General features: G+C 42.9%; 1 protein-coding gene across 3 annotated transcripts in view; it reads right to left on the reverse strand.

The window, feature by feature from the left end:
• Positions 1–22,288, reverse strand: part of TMCC3 (transmembrane and coiled-coil domain family 3) — a 227,791-nt gene that overhangs the window by 3,374 nt on the left and 202,129 nt on the right. For all 3 annotated transcript variants that reach the window (XM_034772880.1, XM_034772869.1, XM_034772890.1), the window contains exons 2-3: positions 4,295–5,211; positions 2,800–2,935 (exon numbers count right to left, since the gene is read on the reverse strand). In XM_034772880.1, coding sequence (XP_034628771.1) covers positions 2,800–2,935; positions 4,295–5,196 — 1,038 coding nt within the window. In that variant the 5' untranslated portion in view covers positions 5,197–5,211. The remainder of the gene's footprint in view (positions 1–2,799; positions 2,936–4,294; positions 5,212–22,288) is intronic.

A 22,288-nucleotide genomic window follows, 5' to 3' on the forward strand; every position in this document is an offset into this window, starting at 1 on the left:
GGGGGGGGGGCTGTCAGGGGGCAGGAGTGGAGAGAGGGATCGGAGCTGTCAGGGGATAGGGAGCAGAGGGGTTTAGATGGGTCGGGAGTTCTGGGGGGGGCTGTCAGGGGGTGGGGAGTGGTTGGATGGGGCATGGGAGTCCCAGGGGTCTGTCTGGGGGTGGGGGGGTGGATAAGGGTTGGGGCAATCAGGGTACAGATAGGGGTAGAGTCCTAGGGGGCCAGTTAGGATGTGGGGAAGGTCTCAGGAGGGGGCAGTCAGGGGACAAGAGGCAGGGAGGCTTAGGTAGGGGGTAGTCAGGGGACAAGGAGTGGGGGGAGGGTTGGGGGTTCTGAGGGGGGGAAGTGGGAGGGGAAGGGGCAGGGCTAGGGCAGGATGGGGCGGGGCTAGGGCAGGACAGGGGCGGGGCTCCTCCCGTCCTCTTTTTTGATTGCTGGATTATGGTAACCCTAACCCCCCTTGCTCCCTGTCCCTTGACTGCCCCCCCGGAACTTCCTACCACTTCTCCAACCCCCCAGCTCCCTTACCGTGCCACTCAGACCAGCGTGTCTGGCTTCGTGCAACGCCAGACACGCTGCCACATACATGCTGCCGTGCTCCCCTGCGGAGCCACAGCTCCCCACCCCTCCCCCTGCCCCAGCACCTGCCTTCCAGATTTGAACACCTCAAAACTCAGGAGTACTCAAGCTCAGTTTGGGCAGCTGTTACTTCATTTCTCCCAAATCAAATATACTGATCCACTGTAACTTGCTGTAGAAAAAGTAGGATAAAATTGAGCAAGAAATGCTTCCCAGTGGTTATTAGGACTGGAATTGCTATTTTCAACAGCCATTGCCTTTTTTTGGTTTGTTTGTTTGTTTAAAAGGAAGACAGTGATATTGCCTTGGGAAATTCCCCATAGAAAGAGTGGAACAAAAGAATAATAAATACACCTCAACTTTTCCTCATTTATGTAGGACAGTCTTATAATATGCATCCAGATATCCTCCAATCACACCAGCTGAAAATTGTTCCACTGCAGTTCTGTAACCATATGGGAACCAATCCTGCCTGTGTTCTGTGCACATCTAAAATTCCTGCTGAATGACCTGCCCTGGGAGCTAATTACCAGTGACCAAGGGTTGCGGCGGAAGGAGGGTGCAGGTGTGTGTGTGGGGGAGCGCCCAGGGCTGGGGCAGCAGGAGGGGTGTGTGTGGGGCAATGGTGGGTGGGTGGGTGGGTAGGGGGGAGCCCAGAGCTGGGGCAGCAGGGTGTGTGTGGGGGGGGGAGGAGAGCCCAGGCTGGTGTGGGTGGGGGTCTGAGAGCCCAGGGCTGGGGCAGCAGGGGGGTGTGGGTGGTGGGGGAGTGCCCAGGGCTGGGGTAGCAGGGGGGTGCGGCGAGGAACCCAGGGCTGGGATGGGGGCAGCTAAAATTTTTTTTGCTTGGGGTGGCAAAAAACCTAGAGCCGGCCCTGCATAAATGCATTGTGAGCACGCATGTCTCTGGAGAACATAAAACTGAGTCACGCTGGCCACTTTCCAGCCTAACTTTGCTTACAGTTATATCATTTAAATATCAATATGTCAGCTTAAACGGAGATACAGTCCTCTTAATATTTTCTTGTAACAAGTAAAAGGCAGAAATGTTTAGCTGTCTAAACAATACTGTAATTATAATTCACTTTCCAACTTGTTCTTTTATACAATAAATCACAAATTCCGATCATCTGGCAAAAGTGGATAACCAAGACCCCAGGGTTGTCATTAATCTTTAGGAAACGTCCTGCACTCAAAACACAGCTACCCAGACTTACTCTTTTCTTCAATCATCCTTTTATACTTTCTGTAGATGGAACTCTAGTCTATAGTTTGAAATTAAGTTCCCCATCCCTTACTGACTTGGTCTTTTCTCATTTGATGTTTCTTTTGTTCTGAACCTGAATGTATAAATCTGGCTATTGTTTAAAGGTGAACTAAATGCTCTTTAACTAAAAATTACCTCTGCCCGCCCCCCCCCCCCCCCCGAATTATTAACCCAACATATGTGCAAACATAAGTGACAAGTAAATAAATACATACTTTCCAAAACAAATCTATTTAAAATCTTCTACTTCATTTACTGTGTTTAGTTGACTGTGGTAAAGTTCTCATCACTAAATACATAAATCAGTACAAGAAATGCAATTTCTTTTCAGTACTTTAGGTGTTAATAAAGTGAACAACTCTTGCAGGAGAAACACAGGGAACAAAAGGTCTTGATAGGTTAAAAACTTCTCAGTTCATCTGTAAACTGTATTAATAATTCACAAGTCTACATGGGTGTTTTACTAATGATTTGGGATCTCAGTCAGTTTTCAACAACTATACTGTTTTTCTTCAATAAATTCAAAATTTATATAGGGCTCTGCCATGCTATGTTAGTATTCAGCTAGGAAGTGGTTTGGACATTATTTTATGTTAAGCACACAGCTGAGAATAGTGTTATCTTACTGCTGTTACAGAGCCAGCAGGGAAAACAAAATTATTGCATTTCAGAGCATTTGACATTAGATCAGTAGATTCCTTATTCCTCTAGTGATGACAGAGCAGTAGATATAAGACACCATTTAGAATCCACAGGATTTTATTCATTCAATTATGAAATACTAGCAGGTAAAATCCTGGCCCCATTGACTTCAGTGGGAATTCTGCCACTGACTTCATTGAGGCCAAGATTTCACTCTAGTTGGGTAAAAAATTGGGCCTAAATTCCTTAAATGCAAACGTTATTCCAAATTTTGCAAAATGTCTAGGCTATGTAACAAGTTGATTATAAAAATACCTGAACATCTCGTGACCGTTCACAGGCCTGATATGCCACTCTTTCTTCTATGCTGGCTAGCTCTTGTTTCAGGTTTGCAGTCTCATGCTGATGAAGATCTGTCAGATCGTTTAGCTGGTCTTCCAATCGTTCATATCTTTTTCAGGAAAAAAAGAAGTCTGAATTTAGCTCCTTCTACACAAATGATGTTACACCATGTTAGAATGCATCTGTACTTTAAAGTAATCTTTCCTTGTATCTCAAGTCAGCCCACTTTGGTTTGTAATGAAAGGGATGGAGGGAAAGTTTCCCAAGGACTTACTCGGCAGGCTGAAAGCTCTTTCTAAATGCTCCTGGTTGGTGAAATAACAGAACAATGTTTGAAAGACCAAGGCATTTTAATACTGCAATATAAAAATAACTCAGTGGATAAGTGTATCCAATACATGCTCTTCCTCCTTTCAGACCACAATTCAAATCTTGTCCTGGGGGTTTCTAAATATTTCTCCCACCATATAAACAAACTGAAACAAATTGCCTTCCCTACACTTGGAGAACTACACAAGGAAATTTTAATAAGTATTGTGTTTGTATGAATGTTTAATCTGTTAGCACAGTAGAAACTATATTAATTTCATTAACCAATACACTTATCACGACTAATATGACAAACAGGATGTTCTGCGTATGTTTCAGGGGGCCACGATTTTCAACAGTGACTAGTTACTTTGGATGCCTAAACTTTACAGCTTAAATAGTCCTGATTTTCAGAGGACAGGTGCTCAGCACTTTCTGAAAAGCAGGATCCTTTAAGGTATCTTAAGCTGAGAAGCTCAAAAATTGAGGCATCTAAAAAGTCACTAGTCACCTTCAAAAAATTTACCTTGTGTCTGCTTTTAGTCTCTGGGACCAGGTGCTGATACTCTGCAGAATATAACTCACACTCCACAATGGATGTTAAAGAGTTTATTTACCAAGCAGCTAATGAGCCCACAAGGAAGCCGTGTTAAAGTATTTAAAACCAAATCTCTCTATACTTTGTTACACTGTGTCTTCAAACTTCACAGTCCCATAACAATGTGGTTGAGAACATATAGCATACCACACTGCAGGAAATGGCTCATTAATAAGGAAGTATTGTCAACTGTAAAGCTCTATTACATCAGAGACCACTTATTAGATGCCAAATTACAATAAATCAGGAGCAGTCCATTGGTGACAACAGCACTGGCACTAATTGTATGCAATATTCACATAATGTAATGTCAGTAAAGTATCAGATAACAAAGCTTTCCAGAAAAGCCTTAGACAACTGCACAGAACTATCAGTTCTATCAGATTGTGAAGTAGTATTGTCACAAATTTAGGTTAACAGAAGAAATCAAGAACTTTGGTACCTGACAGTATTACTGAACACAAGTTTACCTTTAAAAAAAAAAAAATTCCATCACATAGTTTTGAATCAGTTCATATAGCCGTGCAAAAGCCATTTCAAAAGAACAGAAAAAGAAAATACCTGTATCTTTCCTCCTGCAATGTCTGAGAAATAAAACCATAGTCTCTTTGAAACTGTGCTTTTAAATTCTGTATGTCATCAGCTAATTGGGACTGTGTCTCCTTTATTTCTCTCAGTTCCTCCAAGATCATGGAAAGCTTTGCTTGGCTGTCCAGAGCGTTTGTCCCACCAGGCCCAAAGGAATGGTTCCCATTACTATCTGCAGAGCCAGATGTCCCACTTGAGCACTCATCATCACTAACATATTTTGGTTTAGCAACAATAGTAGCACTGCCACCATAGGCCCTGGAACTAGTTTCTGGCCGAAATTCATCCAGGGTATTTTTCAGGTGAGAAATGTTGTCAGCACTACCAAATTTATTTCGGATCAAGTTTGCAAACTCTCTCGACTTGCTGAAAACAAACACTGGTGGTGTCAAGGAGACACCTGGCACACCCGATTTGCTGCTCTCAGCACCTTGGCCACTGATACGAGATTTGCCATGGACATCTTTTAAAGGGGGATGGATATCCTTCAAGTTATCTTTCGAAATATCTTTGGAACTTTTGGAAGATCCATTTTGTTCAATGTCTTTGAGCTTTCGGTGATACTGTTCCAATTTCTTCTGTAGCTGGGCAATGGAGTGGGCAGATTTCTGGTTCTTCTTCTCAAAGACTTGTTTAATTCGTCCAGCCTGCTGCTTGTCCGCACTGTTCACCAGTTTTAAATATTCAGCCACATTTCCATCACGGGCTGTTTGTTCAATTTTGATCTGTTCTGTAACTTTCAAAATTTTTTGTTTCAGGCTATCTGCATTAAGTTTGACTTTGTGAAATTCTAAGATCCCATCAGGTACATCAAAGTTGAGGTTGGTGTCTGAACCCCCACGGCGAATGTTAAGTGGCAAACTCAGAGTATTCATGTCATGTCTTTCCACCTGAAAAGAGATTAAAATTCAAATTGAAGACAGCTGTTTCTATGTTATATTTCAATTCTACCCAAAACTGGATTTCCCATCAAACTATTTATATCAAATACTGGTCAGAAAGTAACTTACGAGTTCAATATGTGTTGAACATATTTTAAAGTATTTCTCACAAGTTATGTTAAATAATGTATAAAGTGAAGACATGCTACTTATTCAGCCATGTACAATATGGGTATGAAAATACATGCTTGAGTTGACAAATGACAACCAAGTAGCTTGTCTTTTGCTTAAAAAAGTAAAAGTAATACGAAGAATCAAAACTAGAACATTATAGGTAAAGCCAGGTTTGGGGGTGGGGTGGGGAGGGGTTGTTTTTTTTAAACACAAAAATGCTTTACCAGCATCAGGAAACATTCCCTGTAGATTTTCTATTATCAAAAGATTTATATCGTTCATGAATGGTAAACATCCCACTGTAGCTGGATGGACATGTATTAGTGGTCAAGTTCTCTCTTTCTATATCTCTCCCTCTACTATCCAATATGCTTTACTGAGCTAAAGCCCAGTTACGGACCCAACTGATCAAACAAACAGTTGTTCTTACTCATCTAGACAAAGGTGTCTTGCAATTTACAGTAAGCTTTAGTGACAGCATGAGCCCCAATTTACAGTCAGATCCAATAGCATCCATTAGCTTTCAGTGTAGCGATCAGAGAGAGAACTGGACACCCATTTGACTTTTCAAGTTTGTTGAAGGTGTCCAACAACTGGTTTGTTTCCGCTAAGTTGATTATATTTTAATATCAGCCTGGCAGTGTGTGATTTAAATGCCCACAACTCTCAAGAAAAGAAGAGTGTCTGAAGTATTGGACTCCTATGATTGCGTTCAGTTGTAATCGCTTAGATGTTTTGCCCATTGAACTTGGTAAGTATTCTCCCGAAGTGTAATAAAGTAGATGAATAGTGATTAAGCCACTTGATGCTGATTATTGGCCAGAGCACTAAAGCTTGATTAATAATCTAGATAGCATATCAAAACAGCCTCAGTTTCCAAAGTACTAAAATATTTTCTCATATAAAATTACTGTGGAGTCGTGAAGTAGAATTTATCTAAGGAGAAAGTTTTCATATATCTGATCACTATTACACCAAAATATCCCCTGTCATGTAAGTGGGGGCACTTTGTTGAATCAGCCATAGCATCCAATTGATAGAGATTGCTTTTTTCAAATATACTGGCCATAATGGATTTCCCATGCATCACAAAGTCTTCATAAAAAAAAAGTTGTGCCAAAAAATATAGCCAGTCTTCAGCTAGCTTTGGAGAGAAAAAACTCCAGTCCAAATAAGTTAAAGGCATTAGTACTGACTCAAAACAGTCCCAGTAATAGGTAGTAAATCTTGGACAACCCTTTCACCACCACCACCACCCCCCGTCCCCCAAGTCCTCACATTGTATTTTGTTCTGAATGTCATGTCTTGGGTATTTTTCTACATAGCACCATAAACCACACAGAGTTTGGCAAGCATTTAATTAATTCACCGCTGTGATAAATGAGCATACAGCTTTTTAAAAGCTGAATAGTTAAAATAAATGCATTTTATCACTAAAAATAGCGTGTAGAGGAAGAAGTAGAATGATGCCAGGGGTTACTTGCAGTACATTGACCTTTTCATCTCTGAAGAGCTGGGCTTTAGACTTGGCAGTTTAGACCCTCAATGAAAGTGAGTTTAGTAGTTTCATCCTAGTCCCTCATTGCACTTACTGCACAAGTTGCCCCATGACAATAGAACCGATGAAAGAACACTACGCCTTGCATAGTCAGTTCTCCTCATGTATGAAATTTATTTCATCCATACAGAAGGGCATTTTGTTGAGCATTCAATGGCAAAACTGCTTTTAGACAAATCTCATGCATGGTTAGGGCTTTTTACTTATGCCTTTCTTGCATTTTGCCACTATAGGAATATGAATGGATGATGCAAGAATCAATTATTCAAGGTCCTGTGTAAGAAACATGCAATACAAATGCCTATTAATAAAAAATAAAATTAGTTTGGGACATAGCACAGAAAGGGTTTGGCTACTTTGTGTAGTGTGAACAGAATCTAACTACTGTATGCCTTTTTAGACTTGCAAGCATTGTCTACTACAAAGGGAGGAGAGGGCTAGCTCAGTGGTTTGAGCATTGGCCTGCTAAACCCAGGGTTGGGAGTTCAATCCCTGAGGGGGCCATTTAGGGATCTGGGGCAAAAATCTGTCTGGGGATTGGTCCTCCTTTGAGCAGCAGAGTGGACTAGATGACCTCCTGAGGTCCCTTCCAACCCTGATATTCTATGAATTGATGGAGTATAAAAAGCAGCTAGTGCAACACTGATGCTTCTTATGTTTTGGACCAAGCAGTCCTAAGAATGCAGAGAGCACAGTTCTGATATTGATTATTTCTTGTTAAAAATATTGGTTACTGTTGATGTCCCAGGGAGACTGGCCCCTTTAAGTGGAATCAGGGTCTAGTCTGCTTGTGACTGCCTTCTGCAGGACCACCAAGGTTAAATGACTGCCCCAGCTGACTACTTAAAGGTTAATTGGTGAATGACAGCCAGACCTAATAAAAAGGTTATCTGAGTTTAGTTAGGGTAAGTACTCCCAAGGAAACGGGAAGCTTCTGAGGAAAGAAGCTATCAGGAGAGCTCACCAGAGCAGAGAGTCTAGAAGGTGTACTCCTGGAGACAGGAGATTCTTAAAAGGAGAGCTACAGTTGTCAGGCATCCAAGGCGGCCTGGTCTCAGCAAAAGGATCTCCCAAACAGTTGTAGGAAGCCCAGCCTGCCAGGAACAATGTGCTGCCTTGGCGAAGAGCTGCAGCTGACTGGTCTCCATGGAGTTGGACCCAGAGGAGGACCTTACCCAGGTAAAGGCAAGAGATCTAACTCCAGAGAAACGGATCTAAGTCGAGAGAACCCTGGTGGTAATGGGCCTGGGGTTATGCTTATAAGAAGCACACAGGATCTTTTTCAGGGAAAAAGGCAATCGCTGCATTTATGGAGAATACAGCAGTTAGCATATGCTTTTCAGTTTTACACACGCACACAATGCACACAGTCCTGCCAGTTGATGTTTATAGTTACCAGTACAGAATCTGGATCAATCTAGTGGCCAGCCAGATTGGTCGCAGAGGGGAGCTGGGCTCTGTCGGTCACGATCTGATGCTCCTGGAATTGTGGCAAGATGAACCCAAAGTCCCATGGCCAAGCACCCTGTTCTTAGTCTTTTTTTCTCTGTCGAAGTCTATGGATTCTTCTGTTAATAAAGAGACCTTCCAAATAAAGAGACCTGAAGGTCTGCCTGAATGTTTATATCCCATGTGCAGGGAAATCAAGGGAGGCCTAACCCTCAGCGCCAGGCCTGACTACAAGCAGGTGCCCCAAGACAGTCTGCACTACTGGCAGTCTATTCAGGTTCTTATGCTAGTCCACTCACTGTGGTATCTGAGCACCTCACCAGTTTGCTCACATGAAAAAATATTGAGCAATATGCTCAATGAATCAAACAGGATTATTTACCCCCTTCTTGCTTGCATAGAACACTAATAATAATTACATATGTGCGAATCAGCTCTATTAAGCCAATCCCATTTCAGTATTAATTTAGATTCCACACACAGCGGTTCAATGTTCCATCCGAAAATTGTGATCAAAATACTACACTGTTAAGGTGGGTCACTGATGTACAAGATCTTATTTCCAGCAATACTTGTATTTCCAGAATGGTCTTAGACATTATATCGAACAGTAAAAATAATTACTTAGCTTTATATACCACTTTTCAAACAATAGCTAATAAATCTTCACAATACTTCTGGGACAGATAAGCATCTCCAATATTACATGTGCCAAAACTCAGGCACAGTGACATTAGATGACTTGCCCAAGGCCACACAGAGAGTCAGTGTCAGAATCAGGATTATAACTCAGGAGTTTATGTAGTCAGTCCACTAGCCCACATAAATGAATGTCTGATCAGAAGCATTTACTGTATCTGGCTAAATCAACAAAGGAGATGGCGGGAAGCCTAGTATAAAATATTAGCTTCCAGAAACAATGCAAATCACTTTTCAATAAACCTTGACACAAAGTTATCCTAAAATAAGTCCGTGAACCACACATACACACGCAAGTCAGACTTGTCACTGATGTTATCCAGTACAAACTGTACATTGCTTCCAGAAATGGGTGGTTCTGACTACAATCTTTATAGTGTTTACTTCCTTTAGTACAAAAGTGTTCTAAAAATATTTTGCAATAATTGGATAGAAGCCTGAATCAGGTCTCTTCTCCCTCATGTCCCTTACTGCAAAGTGCTGGAACAGCTAATGGTCACAAAGTTCAGTTCTTACCCATGCTATGTGCCTTCCCCTCCCTACCCGGTCAGGAAGGTATAAAGACAAATCAGGCAAATATGAAGTTCACATCAGCCAAAAAAGGTGTTAAGCAAGTCACCTTTGCAGGCAGTGGCAGCACCAGTTACCTTCATGCTAACCATGCAAGGAGCATATCAGGACCATCTGTGTCTTGCATCAGAGAAGGAGAGCCCTTAAAAAAAAAAAAAAAAAAAGTCTACCTGGGGAGGTCTGAAAGGAGTGGAAATATACTGTCTTAACTAAAAGAAAAGCAGTAAATGGGAAACTGGAATAGAAGCTGTTGAGCAGCAGAGGAAGCAATCCTGCGACAGACGTGGCACTAGACCAGAATGAGGAACCCAAAGCATTAGCTAAGAGCCTGAAGGAATCTACTGTGCTTATGTGGTGTTAGACACACATCCCATTAACTCCCTGGAGGAGCGGAGGAGACTCAGACTCATGCAATGGCTGTTGATGGAAATGTTAGGCTTTTTTTGCGGGGTGAGGTGTAAGAGTGGGGGACAGAGGTGTGGGGGGGTAGAACAGTGCTATGTTGTGGAGGGAAGGACCACACACCATCCCCAAAAAGCCTAGTCGAGAGCTATTTGTACCATTTACACTGCTTCAGATAGCTTTAGTGATTTATAGTCCAGGAGCTGAGCAGCCAGGGCCTTTCCTGCTGGGGAAGCCAGAGTTCAACAGCGCACTGGATGGGGGTCTACAAATGCCTATTTAAAATGTGTAGAATAAATAAAAAGCAAACAAACAGCCCAGCAGGTCAGATCACAGCCTTTCAGGGGTGCTGGGACAATTTGTATAATGGGGATGCTGAGAGCCATTGGACCAAACTGCAAACCCTGTATATGATGGAAACCACTTCAAGCCAGGGTGCACCCCCAGTTCCAGCACCTATGCAGCCTTTATGCACTCAGGCTACGTCTTCACTACCCACCTGAATCGGCGGGTAGAAATCGATCTCTCGGGGATCGAATTATCACGTCTTGTTGGGACGCAACGATCGATCCCCGAATTGACGCTTGTACTCCATCAGCACAGGTAGGAGTAAGCGCTGTCGATGGGGGAGCCGCGGTGGTTGATTTGCCGCCATCCTCACAGCGGGGTAAGTCGGCTCAGATATGTCAAAGCTATTCGCGTAGCTGAATTTGCATATCTTAAATCAATGCCCCCCCAGTGAAGACGTAGCCGAAGAGACCTTTCCTGGACTACCCACGTGAGCCCTTCCTAGGCTGAAGTACAGTAATCCAGAGAGGACATTAGACCAGCTGTTCAGAACACTGAACCAGGTACAGGGCTAAGGACTTTAACACTGGCCAAACAATTTACATGCATATCCTCTGTCTAGTATAAATGCATTTTGGAGAAGTGGGGGTTGGGTAAGAGGCAACCTGATGTAAATAAAGTGTATTGTTTTTAGATCTGCTTGTGCTTTGAAAAGTGGCTCCACAAAAATGGCAATGGGGAATTATTTGTGTTAAAATAGTGCCTATATGTCGTCCAATCAGGTCAGGGTCCCACTGTATTAGGGACGTGGCAAAAAAAACAGTCCATGCCTCAAATAGCATAGGTCTTTTCTTAAAATGATATTTTTAGGTGTGTGTGAAACAAAACACATGAGGAGAATGGAGAAACAGGGATGAGTGCATATACTTTCCATAGACTGACTGTGTGCACAGCCTAGAGGTAGTTTGGGGGGTTTCCCCTACTAGTGGAAACAAAGCCAAAAAGTCAACGAGAGATCTTTATCAAATATGCTCAGTTCATAATTCCCTCCTCCTACTGTGTCTTTCAAGTCCTTTCTTCTTCCTGAAGTCTACTGGAGCAGTCTCTGATGTAGAAACCCTAAGCTAACCCTTCAAGGTATGTCTACACTGCAAAAAACACCCACAGCAACACAATTCAGAGCCCGGGTCTACAGACTGTGGCTCATACTATGGCACTAAAAATAGCCATGTAGACATTCCCACTTGGGCTCTAATGCCAAAGGGGGGGCGGATTCATTTCAGAGCTCGAGCAGGACCATCTACCCAGCTATTTTTTTTGTCCATAATGCAAGTCCCTCAAATCTGAGTCTGCAGACTAGGGCTCTGAGACTTGCAGCTGCAGGTGTCTTTTTGCAGTGTAGACATACTCTCAGGGCATATCTACACTGTACTCCAAGCCCAGATCTGTGGGACACAAGCTGGTGGACTCGGTGTTTCCAAGCCCATGTTTAAGTATCCACACTGCATTGTAAGCCTAGGTTTAAAATTGCTGGACCAAAGTTTCACAGCCATGCAAACATGTCCATACTGCACTATGCAGACCTTCTGATAGGTCCATAGCTTGAACTGTGGCCACACAGGAAAATGAGAGGGATTGTCATAGGAGGCCCTGATGTATGGAACCTGTTCCTCTTGATGTCATCTCACAGCCAGTCTATTGTTTTAATACAACATTACCGTTTGTGAGGCTGTAAGCAAGGACACATCAGGAAAGCTGAAGTTACGTTTCCAACATCAGTGTCACACACAGCCCTCGTTGAGCTCTCCCTCATTAGGCTACTGTGTTTGGATCCCAACAAGTTAGATCTGTGTGGTCTTAAGCTTCCCTAGGTCTGAAGTAGGGTGCAGTGCTGTCTCTTTCCTGGGGTTCTGTGGCACACTTCCCGGGCATTGGCTCTGTCGGTTACCCTTTCACGGAAGTGGGATCCCGCTGGCCAGCTGCACTCGACCCCCACTCAGTTGCTTTAAACCCTTTCCCAGGGCTGCAACCTAGGAGGCACTCTGGGTTTACAGCTCACCTCTTTGGGGACATGCGATAAAAGAAGCAAACAGACAAGTTTTGTACCTATGTGAATTCCCTACCTCAGTTTTCTAACCATTCTGAAACATTCTTTGGGCTTAGGGCAAAGTCCTCTAAGGCAGTGGTTCTCAAACGTCATTGCACCACGACCCCCTTCTGACAACAAAAATTACTACAGGTTCCTGGGGGGGCGGTCGGGGAAGCCCAAGCCCCACCGCCCCAGGGCAGGGAGCCAAAGCCAAAGTCCAAGGGCTTCAGCCCGAGGTGGGGGGGCCTGTAACCTGAGCCCTGCCATCCAGGGTTGAAGCCCTCTGGCTTTGCCCCCAGGTGGAGGGGCTTGGGCTTCGCCTTCAACCCTGGGCCCCAGCAAGTCTAACACCAATCCTGGCGACCTCATTAAAATGCGGTCGCGATGCACTTTGGGGTCCCGACCCACAGTCTGAGAACCCTTGCTCTAAGGAGTTCAGGATCCCAGTTCTTCACATGGCTTTCTCCTCCAAATGACAGTCTCTTTCTTCCTCTCTCCTGTGCAGTTTCCTTCTGTTCTCTTTCCCAAGCTTCCGCTTATCCCCCTCCCATCCCCATAATCTCAGGCTTTATGAGAGTCATCCGGAGTTTGTAAATCCTACCTATAAAACCCAGCCTTTGTTCTCCTTCTGGGAAATTCCACTGCTCTAGATTCCTGGCCCCTACATAGAAGTTGGAAAAATTTGGTTTCCCCTAAGCTTCAGCCATCCCCTTGTCCTAAGATGCTCCCATTTGAATGGGAGCCATTCAGGTTAACGAATCTCCACTGTCATGCCTGTGTCACCAACCCCTGGAATTTCACTCTATCACGGAGGTAAAAAAAGACAGAGAAGGCAAACAAAGCCCTACATTCAAAATGGAGTTTGCAATCTGACCCAGATACACGTACAGAATCCCCAACATCAAACAGAATTTATAAACTGTACATAGATTCCCAAAATCATCACAATCAGTAAAGCCAAAATATCTTTTTTTTCATTTACTCCATATAAGGAAATACAAAACACAGCACACCCAGAAGTTACATTACTATTGCTATTGGAACCACAATTTTTGAATTTGACACTCTCTTGTTAACACTGCATCAACTGCCCTTTATTGTATTTATTTTTTGTGTGTGGCATGTAATAATAATACAACTCTTGTACAGGGATCTCACTGGACATGCTTAATGAAAAGCATACAGTTTCAAAGTACTTCTACCTATGAGGAACACAAGGGGTGCCTTTAGAAGAGTGTTTTGACTAGAAGTGTACACCTGTTCCAATTTATCCAATAGGAGACCAGAAAGCAGCTGGCACAGACCCAGAGTTAGTGAAGTTTTGGGATGGTGATCCTTCCTATCTCATTTCAGACTAAGAGCTTATTTACACACCAACTATAAACCAAATAACTAAATCAGTTTTAATTCACATCTAAATTATTTTGTTGCAAATCTGCATGTAGACGCACCATCACTTTGGATTCAGAGGCATCCACATGTGCTGGGCAATTAATTGCATCCTTTTATGAAGGACTGTGACTCTTGGTAACATGCTTGAAATAGTAGATGGCTTTGCGGCAATGGGATTCCCTAACTGCAGAGGGGCAATAGATGGTCCACATATCCTAATTTTGGTGCCGGATCATCTATGGTATTGCAGGTGCTTGTGGATCACCGTGGCTATTTCACTGACATCAACACAGAGTGATGCAGGAAGGTGCATGACACACGCATCTTCAGGAACACAGGCCTATACAGAAAGCTCCAAGCAGGGACTTTCTTTCCAGACCAGAAGATTCCAATGGGGAATGTCAAAATGCCCATAGTGATCTTGGGAGACCCAGTGTACCCCTTACTCCCATGAAGCCTTACATGGGAAACCTGGACAGTCGCAAGGAGCGCTTCAATAACAGGCTGAGCAGGTGCAGAATGACCGTGCCTTTGACAGAATAAAAGCATGCTGGTGCTGCCTTTATGGCAGGTTAGACCTAAATGAGGAAAACATTCCCATGGTCATAGCAGCCTGCTATGTGCTCCATAATATTTGTGATGCTAAGGGGGAAAAGTTTCCCCTGTGGTGGAGCGCGGAGGCAGATTGCCAGTCTGCTGAATCTGAGCAGTCAGATACCAGGGCTATCAGAGGGGCACAATGCGGGGGCTTATTCAAATCAGGGAGGCTTTGAGGCAACATTTTGACAATGAGCTCCAATAATGTGTCTTTCTAGACAGCACTCTGCCATGCTTTGCTAACATGCCACCTTGCATGAAAATTTTGATGACTCCTGACCGTGATTTGTACTTGGCGAATGATCAGATTGCCAGTGTGTATTAATTCCAGCAGCAACCACGTGTGGAGAAGACAAATAATGATCAGTTATCTTTCAGAGAGTATGTTTTTATTAAATACCAATTAACAAAGCACACAAAAGCTTGGTGGGAAGGGAGATCACAGTGCAGGGCAGCATAGGCTCTTATAGTTGTGTGTAAGTCCAGTTATCTTTCTGGAAGCTGTCCGAAGCGGTGGAGTGAATGGAGTACTTTGTCAATATAACTTTGCCGCAGAAAGCTCTATGCCTCTCGTCGAGGTGGATTTATTTTGTCAGCAAAGCAGGAGAGTTTTGTTGGTGGAAGGAACATTGTAGTGTCTACACCTCCACCCTTTTAGCGAAGAAAGCTGACTTGTCGACAAAACTCTGTAGTGTAGATAAGGCTTCAATGCGTGGGTGTGCTCTGAGAGTTGATACAAGACATTTTGTATCCCTTTTTCTAAATCGATTATCTTGCTCATTTCTTACTACTTGTGAGAAACACTTCCCCACTGGGAGGGAGGGGGAAAAGTTGACTGGTGGGGCTGCCAGCGAGCGGGCGGGAGGGGAGCTTGGCTGCTGGTGGATGCAAAGCACCTGCTAATTTAGCACCCAGAGTCAGCACCTATGTCCTCCTGCCTTCCTCACTGCCCCCATTCTCTGGTTTGTAGGGCCTTTCCCCACTCTGATTCATCACCCTCTACTTACACAAATACTTCCCTATTCCATGTAGATAAGTTACTGAAAAATCATGAAATGTGCCTGTTCTGCACTATAGCCAACTTTATGATTTTATTGCCAAGCTTGTGCTATTTTATGTTTTTCTTTAAGCCCCAACTCTCTGCCACAGGGCCTTTAAAGTTTCATTCCTACTGTGGAGTCCAAAAGTGTTACCATTTAGAGATTTTAAAATCACTTTAAAACTGGATAGAATCACCATGTCTGGTTTGCATGAATTGTTTCTTTGATGCTGCTGCAAGGCTTCATTTATAAACAACAGAACAATGATTCCATCAAGCAGATTTTGATTTGTTTTAATTCTGCAGCAGCACATCCTGAATACAAACAATTGCATCTTGTTCCGCACATGAACTGAATCATTTGCTTATCCTCTCCTTCACTCCCTTCTCCTCACACTGGATCAACAAAGGAAGCTCAAAAAATACAAGTGTCTGCTCTCAAAAGAATTGCAGATATATACAGTTCATTAAACAGGTGCAAACAGTTTCATATCCTACATAATATACTGAATTGTCCAAGTGATAATAAAAATTTGCAAAAGCTACATGACAGGTAGAATAGCTAACAATTAGTGAGTTGGCAAATGTCAATTTTCAGTGCTATGCAAAACATTGTAATTGTTCCAAGGCTAGCTGCAATTCTCCCTCCCTTGCCACACCCCCCCCCCCCCCCAATGTGTCAGGCTTCATGCCTTTACCTTTCCTCAGGTGAAAACATGCAATTCTCCCACTCTTAGGGTACGTCCAGACTAGTAATCGATCTATTGGGGATCAATATATTGCGTCTCATCTAGACATGATATATCGATCCCCAAATGTGCACCTGTTGACTCCAGAACTTCACCAGGGCAAGCGGCGGTAGCGGAGTCGACGGGGGAGCCACGGCCGTCGATCCCGCATCGTGGGAGACCCGAGGTAAGTCAAAATAAGATACGTCGACTTCAGCTACACTATTCCCGTAGCTGAAGTTGCATATCATACATCAACCCGCCCTCCCCCCCCCCCGCAGTGTAGACCAGCCCTTAGGGTAGGTCTACTCTGCAAACAGTGGTGTGCAAGAGTCACTTTTCATCCAGCCAGTAGGCCTTGTCTTCTCAGTTTCCTGGGCTTTTGGTTAGGCTGCCCAAAATCGCTTTGGTCAACTCTAACAAGAGGCTGAGAGTCAGTCTCCTCTGGGAGGACTGCTGTTCCATGATCTTGTCAAGTGTTCTTGGAGCATCTTATCTCCACTCATTGATTTCCCTCTTGTTTGTTTCCCCAACAGTCCTGTTGGCTTAGCCCAGCAGAGTCCTATAGTAAACATCCCAATATTTATCCCCATATACTCAAAGTAAACACTCCAATAACCAGCTCACAGAATATTCTGAAGTTATTATAGAGCTGCTCCATATTCACCACAAATTGTACTTCAGAATTAAATACAATATGTTCTTTCAGGGACTAGATTTGTGTATATTTAACTAACAGAGCAAATAAGGCATGCTGGTGTGTTTTAATGGTCCCATCATACTGTGCAGCAACACAAGAGCTTCAGCTTAGTAAAAAAGATAGTCACTAGTCTAAAAAAGTGTAAAAAATATATGCAAGTCCAAAAAATGAGTATGCATATCCTATATAATTATAAAATGTATGCAAGCTTATCTTACTAGTACTGTAGGCAGTCCTAAATAACTTCATTAGATTAAAAATCCATGCACAGCGTCCCTAGAAGTAGCAATAAACCCAGCACAACCCACAGAAAACAGCTACTTTTCAAGGCAGCACTGGATCAAGTCAGGTCACAAAAATATGTGCACTCTGTAAAGTTTTATACCCTGTCCTTTCATTCTACTGTATCATCACAATCCACTGAGAACAGCAAACTGGTGCTGCACTAGCAGCCTGGGCCCTGAGTCAGCTGTGTACAATTATAATGAGAGCTATAAAGCAGCTCAGATTCTGCCAAAACGCTTTCAAGAACCCAAATCATCAGCTGCTGGTTAGTAGCAACTAGTCTGATGCTAGCACATAACTTTATAGTAACATTAAAATGCTCAAAATATTAAGATATACCCCTACGTTACAACACACACAAATGCCATAAAGACTATGGGCTGGGACTAAACTATTTGACTACCCCTCACATACACCATGCATGGCTACCGGCGCCTTCGGTCCAGGTATGCAGGAGAAAGTGGGCCCTGTGCGCATAAGAGTAAGTGGGCAGGAAGGGATCGGAAGAGGGCAAAGCCTTGGCTCTGCCAGCACAGGGAATGTCAGAAATTGGGAAGCAGCAAATTACTATTTGCTTCCCTGAGGCAAAGAAGATGGTGGGAGGTAATTGAGCCTCAAAGAGATGTCTCTGAGGCACAAAATTTCCCAGGGCTACTATTGGGGTGGTGAAGGCAGTGCCCAAAGACATAATCTAGCTCACTGTTAAGAGCATGTTAAGGTTACATAGTTAAAGTACTCCCCCCGCACACACACCAAGTGCCCCTGTAATTTGAGCACTGTTCAAAAGTGGGGAAACAACAATGTTCTCCCCAGGGCCATCCTTAGGCATATGCAGCATACGCGGCTGCGTAGGGCACCCGAAAATTTGGGGCACCACCAGGATACCAGGTAAGAGTGGGTCTTCTCCCGCACAGTTTCTCATTCAGCTGCGGAGTATAATTTATAAACTATTTAAACAAATATGTTGTGCAGACAATCAACTGTTGACAAAAATTATAAAAGTATAATCAAACTTGACAACGCTATCATAAGTGTGACATTTACATTTTTTCCTGGTTGAGAAAAATAGTGTTCATGGCGTCTCATGTTTTCAACACCATGAATTGAAAATGGCGTCCGCCCACTATGAAACAGAGGAAACATCTGTGACCTTGGAACATGGAAATAAGTCGAGGCTGGAGTACCAGTCTCCTGGATTCAGGGAGGGGATGATGGCGGCTAGGGAGACCATGCGGAATTTCAACTTTCTGAGAGACTTGTTGAGGCAATGCAGGTCCAGAATTAGGGATTAGGAAGGGTGCGCTTCGCACCGAGGCACTAGGCAAGTCTTGGTGGGACGGCTCAGAAGCCGGACGAAGGGGAGCCTCCAGGAGGAGAGCCTGCAAATGAATATCCCACTCTCTGAGTCCTTGGTCAAAAATGTTTACAAATACAACACTTACCCTTCACATGTGATTCCCCCAAACACTTGAGGCAGCTGCTGTGGGGGTCATTTTCAGGCATAGACCTGTTACTGTCTGCACAGGGTTTAAACCCCAGAGACCGGGGCATGCCCCGCCTGGGGTGAAGTCCCTGCTGGGACTCTACCTCCTAACAACACTTAACTACTTAACTCTAACTACTATAAACAACTATTTACAAGGCCCTAAGGCTTGAAGTCAGAGAGACGAAACCGCTAACCCTTGCTATGCAAGGAAGGGCGCTTTGACTAACACCACAGGCAGTAAGAAGGAACTGAGAGGGCGTGGGGCTGGCCGTGCCTGATATACCAATGCATGAGCACGGCATTCAAGGGGGAGCCACAGCCAACCCTACGGATACCGCTAAGGCAAAAACCTCTGACGACCATGCACGTGGGCGCGTGCACACCTAGAATGGAATCGACATGAGCAAGCTCTCAAAGAAGAAAATGTTTTTAACATTGCATTTGAAACTAATTTATACTGACCTTACAATTACACTGACTGTATCCTGTGTCAAATTTAAAAACAGAAGAAAAGAAAGCCAGAAACTAGCTAGAGTCAAGAGACTTGTCTTTGTCTGGATGCAAAATAGTATAGTCTAATGTCATGGCGATGATTGTCATATTTAAATATCTTCCTCATTTCATTGTTATTGTAGTTATTTTAAAGTCAGTTTAAAAAACCCTACATTGATTGATTGTGTGTTACTGTGTTTAATTGTAATACAAAAACAATCAATGACTGTTTATTCTTTTGAATTGCAGAGGGCATGGCTTTAGGTGTGTAATGAAGATGACATATTTCTGGTCTCCTCTTTCTTCCCACACCACACCTCATACACAGAAGTAAGTAGGCTCAGTCCTTGAGCTACTGAGTTTTAAGATAGTTTTTTGATCCCCCGCCTTCAGATAAAGGAATGCCTTTATATGAAGAAGAGAGTTGTTTTCAATCTCCTTATTAACATTACTTCCACTAAATTATCTGGGACAAAACCTAGTTCCATTGAAATAAATGGCAAAACTCTCCCTGACTTCAAAGAGACCAAGATTTATCCTTTTGCCTCCTGCAGAACAAAATCAGCATTTTCTTGCTTACATTTCTCTAACTGGAAACATCTTATGTGCTTCTTTTACTAATTTAAGATCAAAATAAAAATATCAGAGTACAAAGCTAGACTTTCCTCTCAAGACAATCAGTTTTCCTTAAGTGTCTCTCCTCCAGAAGAAAACAGGTAACTTTTGTTACCAAAGTTAATATAGATGACATATTTACAAAATAAAAATACTAACCAAAACTGAAAATATTTAAAGAAATACTGAAAGACAACCTTGTACAGCAAGGTTTTCCACTGTGGTAACTTCCTGAACTAATTTGGTGTCACAGTCAAGAATAATTTACAGTTAGAATTCCTAACAATAAAATCTTTATTCTTTATAACAACTAGGCAGGGATCCTCAGCCTTTCTTTCTGAGCATCTCCTTCCGCACCCCCCACCCAACATGCTATAAAATTCCACGGCCCATCTGTGCCACAACTATTTTTCTATATTTAAAAGCCATGGCCAGCGAGTAGCCAGAGAGGAGCAAGCAGGGTAATTACCCGTGGCCCTGTGGCACAGGGGCCCCCACGAAGCTAAGCTGCTCAAGTTTTGGCTTCGGCCCTGGGTGGCAGGGCTTCAGCTTTCTGCCTTCTGCCCTGGACCCCAGAAAGTCTAATGTCAACCCTGCTTGGCTGGCCCCCTGAAACCTGATCGTGGCCCCCCAAAGGGCCTCAGACCCCTGGTTGAGAACTGCTGAACTAGGGCAGTTCTCCAAATTGTGAAGGAAGTACCCTAATGCGTATGCAAAACACTCCTATAACTGTGTAATGCAGTCTGCGCTGGAGAAAATAAAATAAATACATCAATATTTAACTTCATCAAATAAATCCAGACTCTCAATAAATGAATACATAAATAACAAATTGCAGCTTCCTGATGAAGTAGCCAAGAGGGTTTTCTAGTGAATCTGGGGTTTGTGTGATGTTTTCAAATATCAACCTATCAATTCAAAATAGTTCTACACCAAATATGAGTTCACAAAGAAAGTGACAAAACCTTATGCTGAAAAAACAACACTTTAAAGTTGATTTTGCAGCAGTTTATGTAAAAAAAAAAAAAAAAAGTGTTTTGGGGTTTTGTTTTGTTTTTTAAGCGAAAGAGTTCTGAGTTTTTGTTCCTGCTGGTACTAATTTCTGTGAAAAGCATATTAAATACAGGAAAATTAATTTTAATGCCTGTTTTTGTCCCCTCATGGTGTTCTAAAATGTACAGACAGATGTTAGAATGACTTTAGGAGACAACCAAGTTGAGAGCCTCTGACAAAGAAAAGGAATCCTGATTGGTTTTTTATCAGAGTATGACTTCGTTTCCTACAGTCCTCATTTTCCAAAGATTAAATATATTTCATATGGTTGCTGATAATATTGTATCATATTATATATATAAAATATAAAAATAAAAAAAAAATATATATATATATATATATAAAAAAAAAAATATATTCTTTATTAATAATGCATTTTGCTAGCTGTTTTTAAATTAATATTAATAAACCAAATCCTTTGGGCAGCATCCAATTAAGCCCAATACAGAAAGTTTATCACTGAAAATGCTATGCCTTGCAATGTGGCATTTCATCTGTAATGATGCATGACTAAAACTGTTGGAATCCATCCCCTATTTCCCTCCCTGTTTTCACCATAAAACACAGCCCATCTCTTATTTTATCAGTAGATTGCCATCAGTTTGACTCTATTCTTATTAATCCGTATTAAAACAAATATTGAATACCTACACATCTACTAACATAACCTTCACCACTGCATTAGTGCACTAAAAATTCCATTTCACAAACTACAAATCAATAAGATATATTCATTTTAATTAGAGACTAAAAATACAGGAGACTTGTCCAGCTGAAAAGTCAAAATGATACACCCAGTTAGTGAAAATTAAAAATTCCACAGTTAAATGATCTAATCCATGAAACAAGACAATTCCACAATTCGTGGGATTTATTATATAGAGTTTAAAAAGCAAAAATCAATTATAAAATGGTCTGGATTATAGAAAAGGTTCAAGTAATTTTGTATTGACATGGATATAATTTTATGACAGCATTCATTTTATTTAAATTTCAGGGATTAAAAAAAAAACATTGGCTGAACAACAGCCTCTAATTAAATTTCAGGAAAATTTTTAAAATGTAGATTCACAGCCACTATTACAATAGGGTTACCATATCTAATAAATAAAAAAAGAGGACCCTCCACGGGCCCTGGCCCTGCCCATTCCCCACCCCTAGCCCCACCCCAACTCCGCCCCTTCCCCGCCCTAACTCCACCCCCCTCCTCCCTCCCACTCCCAGCCACGGGGAAAGGGCTGCCCCAGCGCTACCGGCTTCAGGGTTTGCCGGGCAGCCCCCAGACCCTGCGCCCCCGGCGGGCGCTTCCCCTCCCGGGCTCCAGCAGCGCAGGGTCCAGAGGCATGGGGGCTGACCAAAGCCCATAGCGCTCGGGCAGCTCGGCTCTTAAACAGAGCCAAAGAGTCAGGGGAGGAGCAGAGCTGCCGCGGGAGGGGAAGTGCCCGGCCGGCATTTTCCCGGACATGTTCA

This window comes from Trachemys scripta, chromosome 1 (genome assembly GCF_013100865.1).
Source record: "Trachemys scripta elegans isolate TJP31775 chromosome 1, CAS_Tse_1.0, whole genome shotgun sequence".
Taxonomy (NCBI): domain Eukaryota; kingdom Metazoa; phylum Chordata; order Testudines; family Emydidae; genus Trachemys; species Trachemys scripta.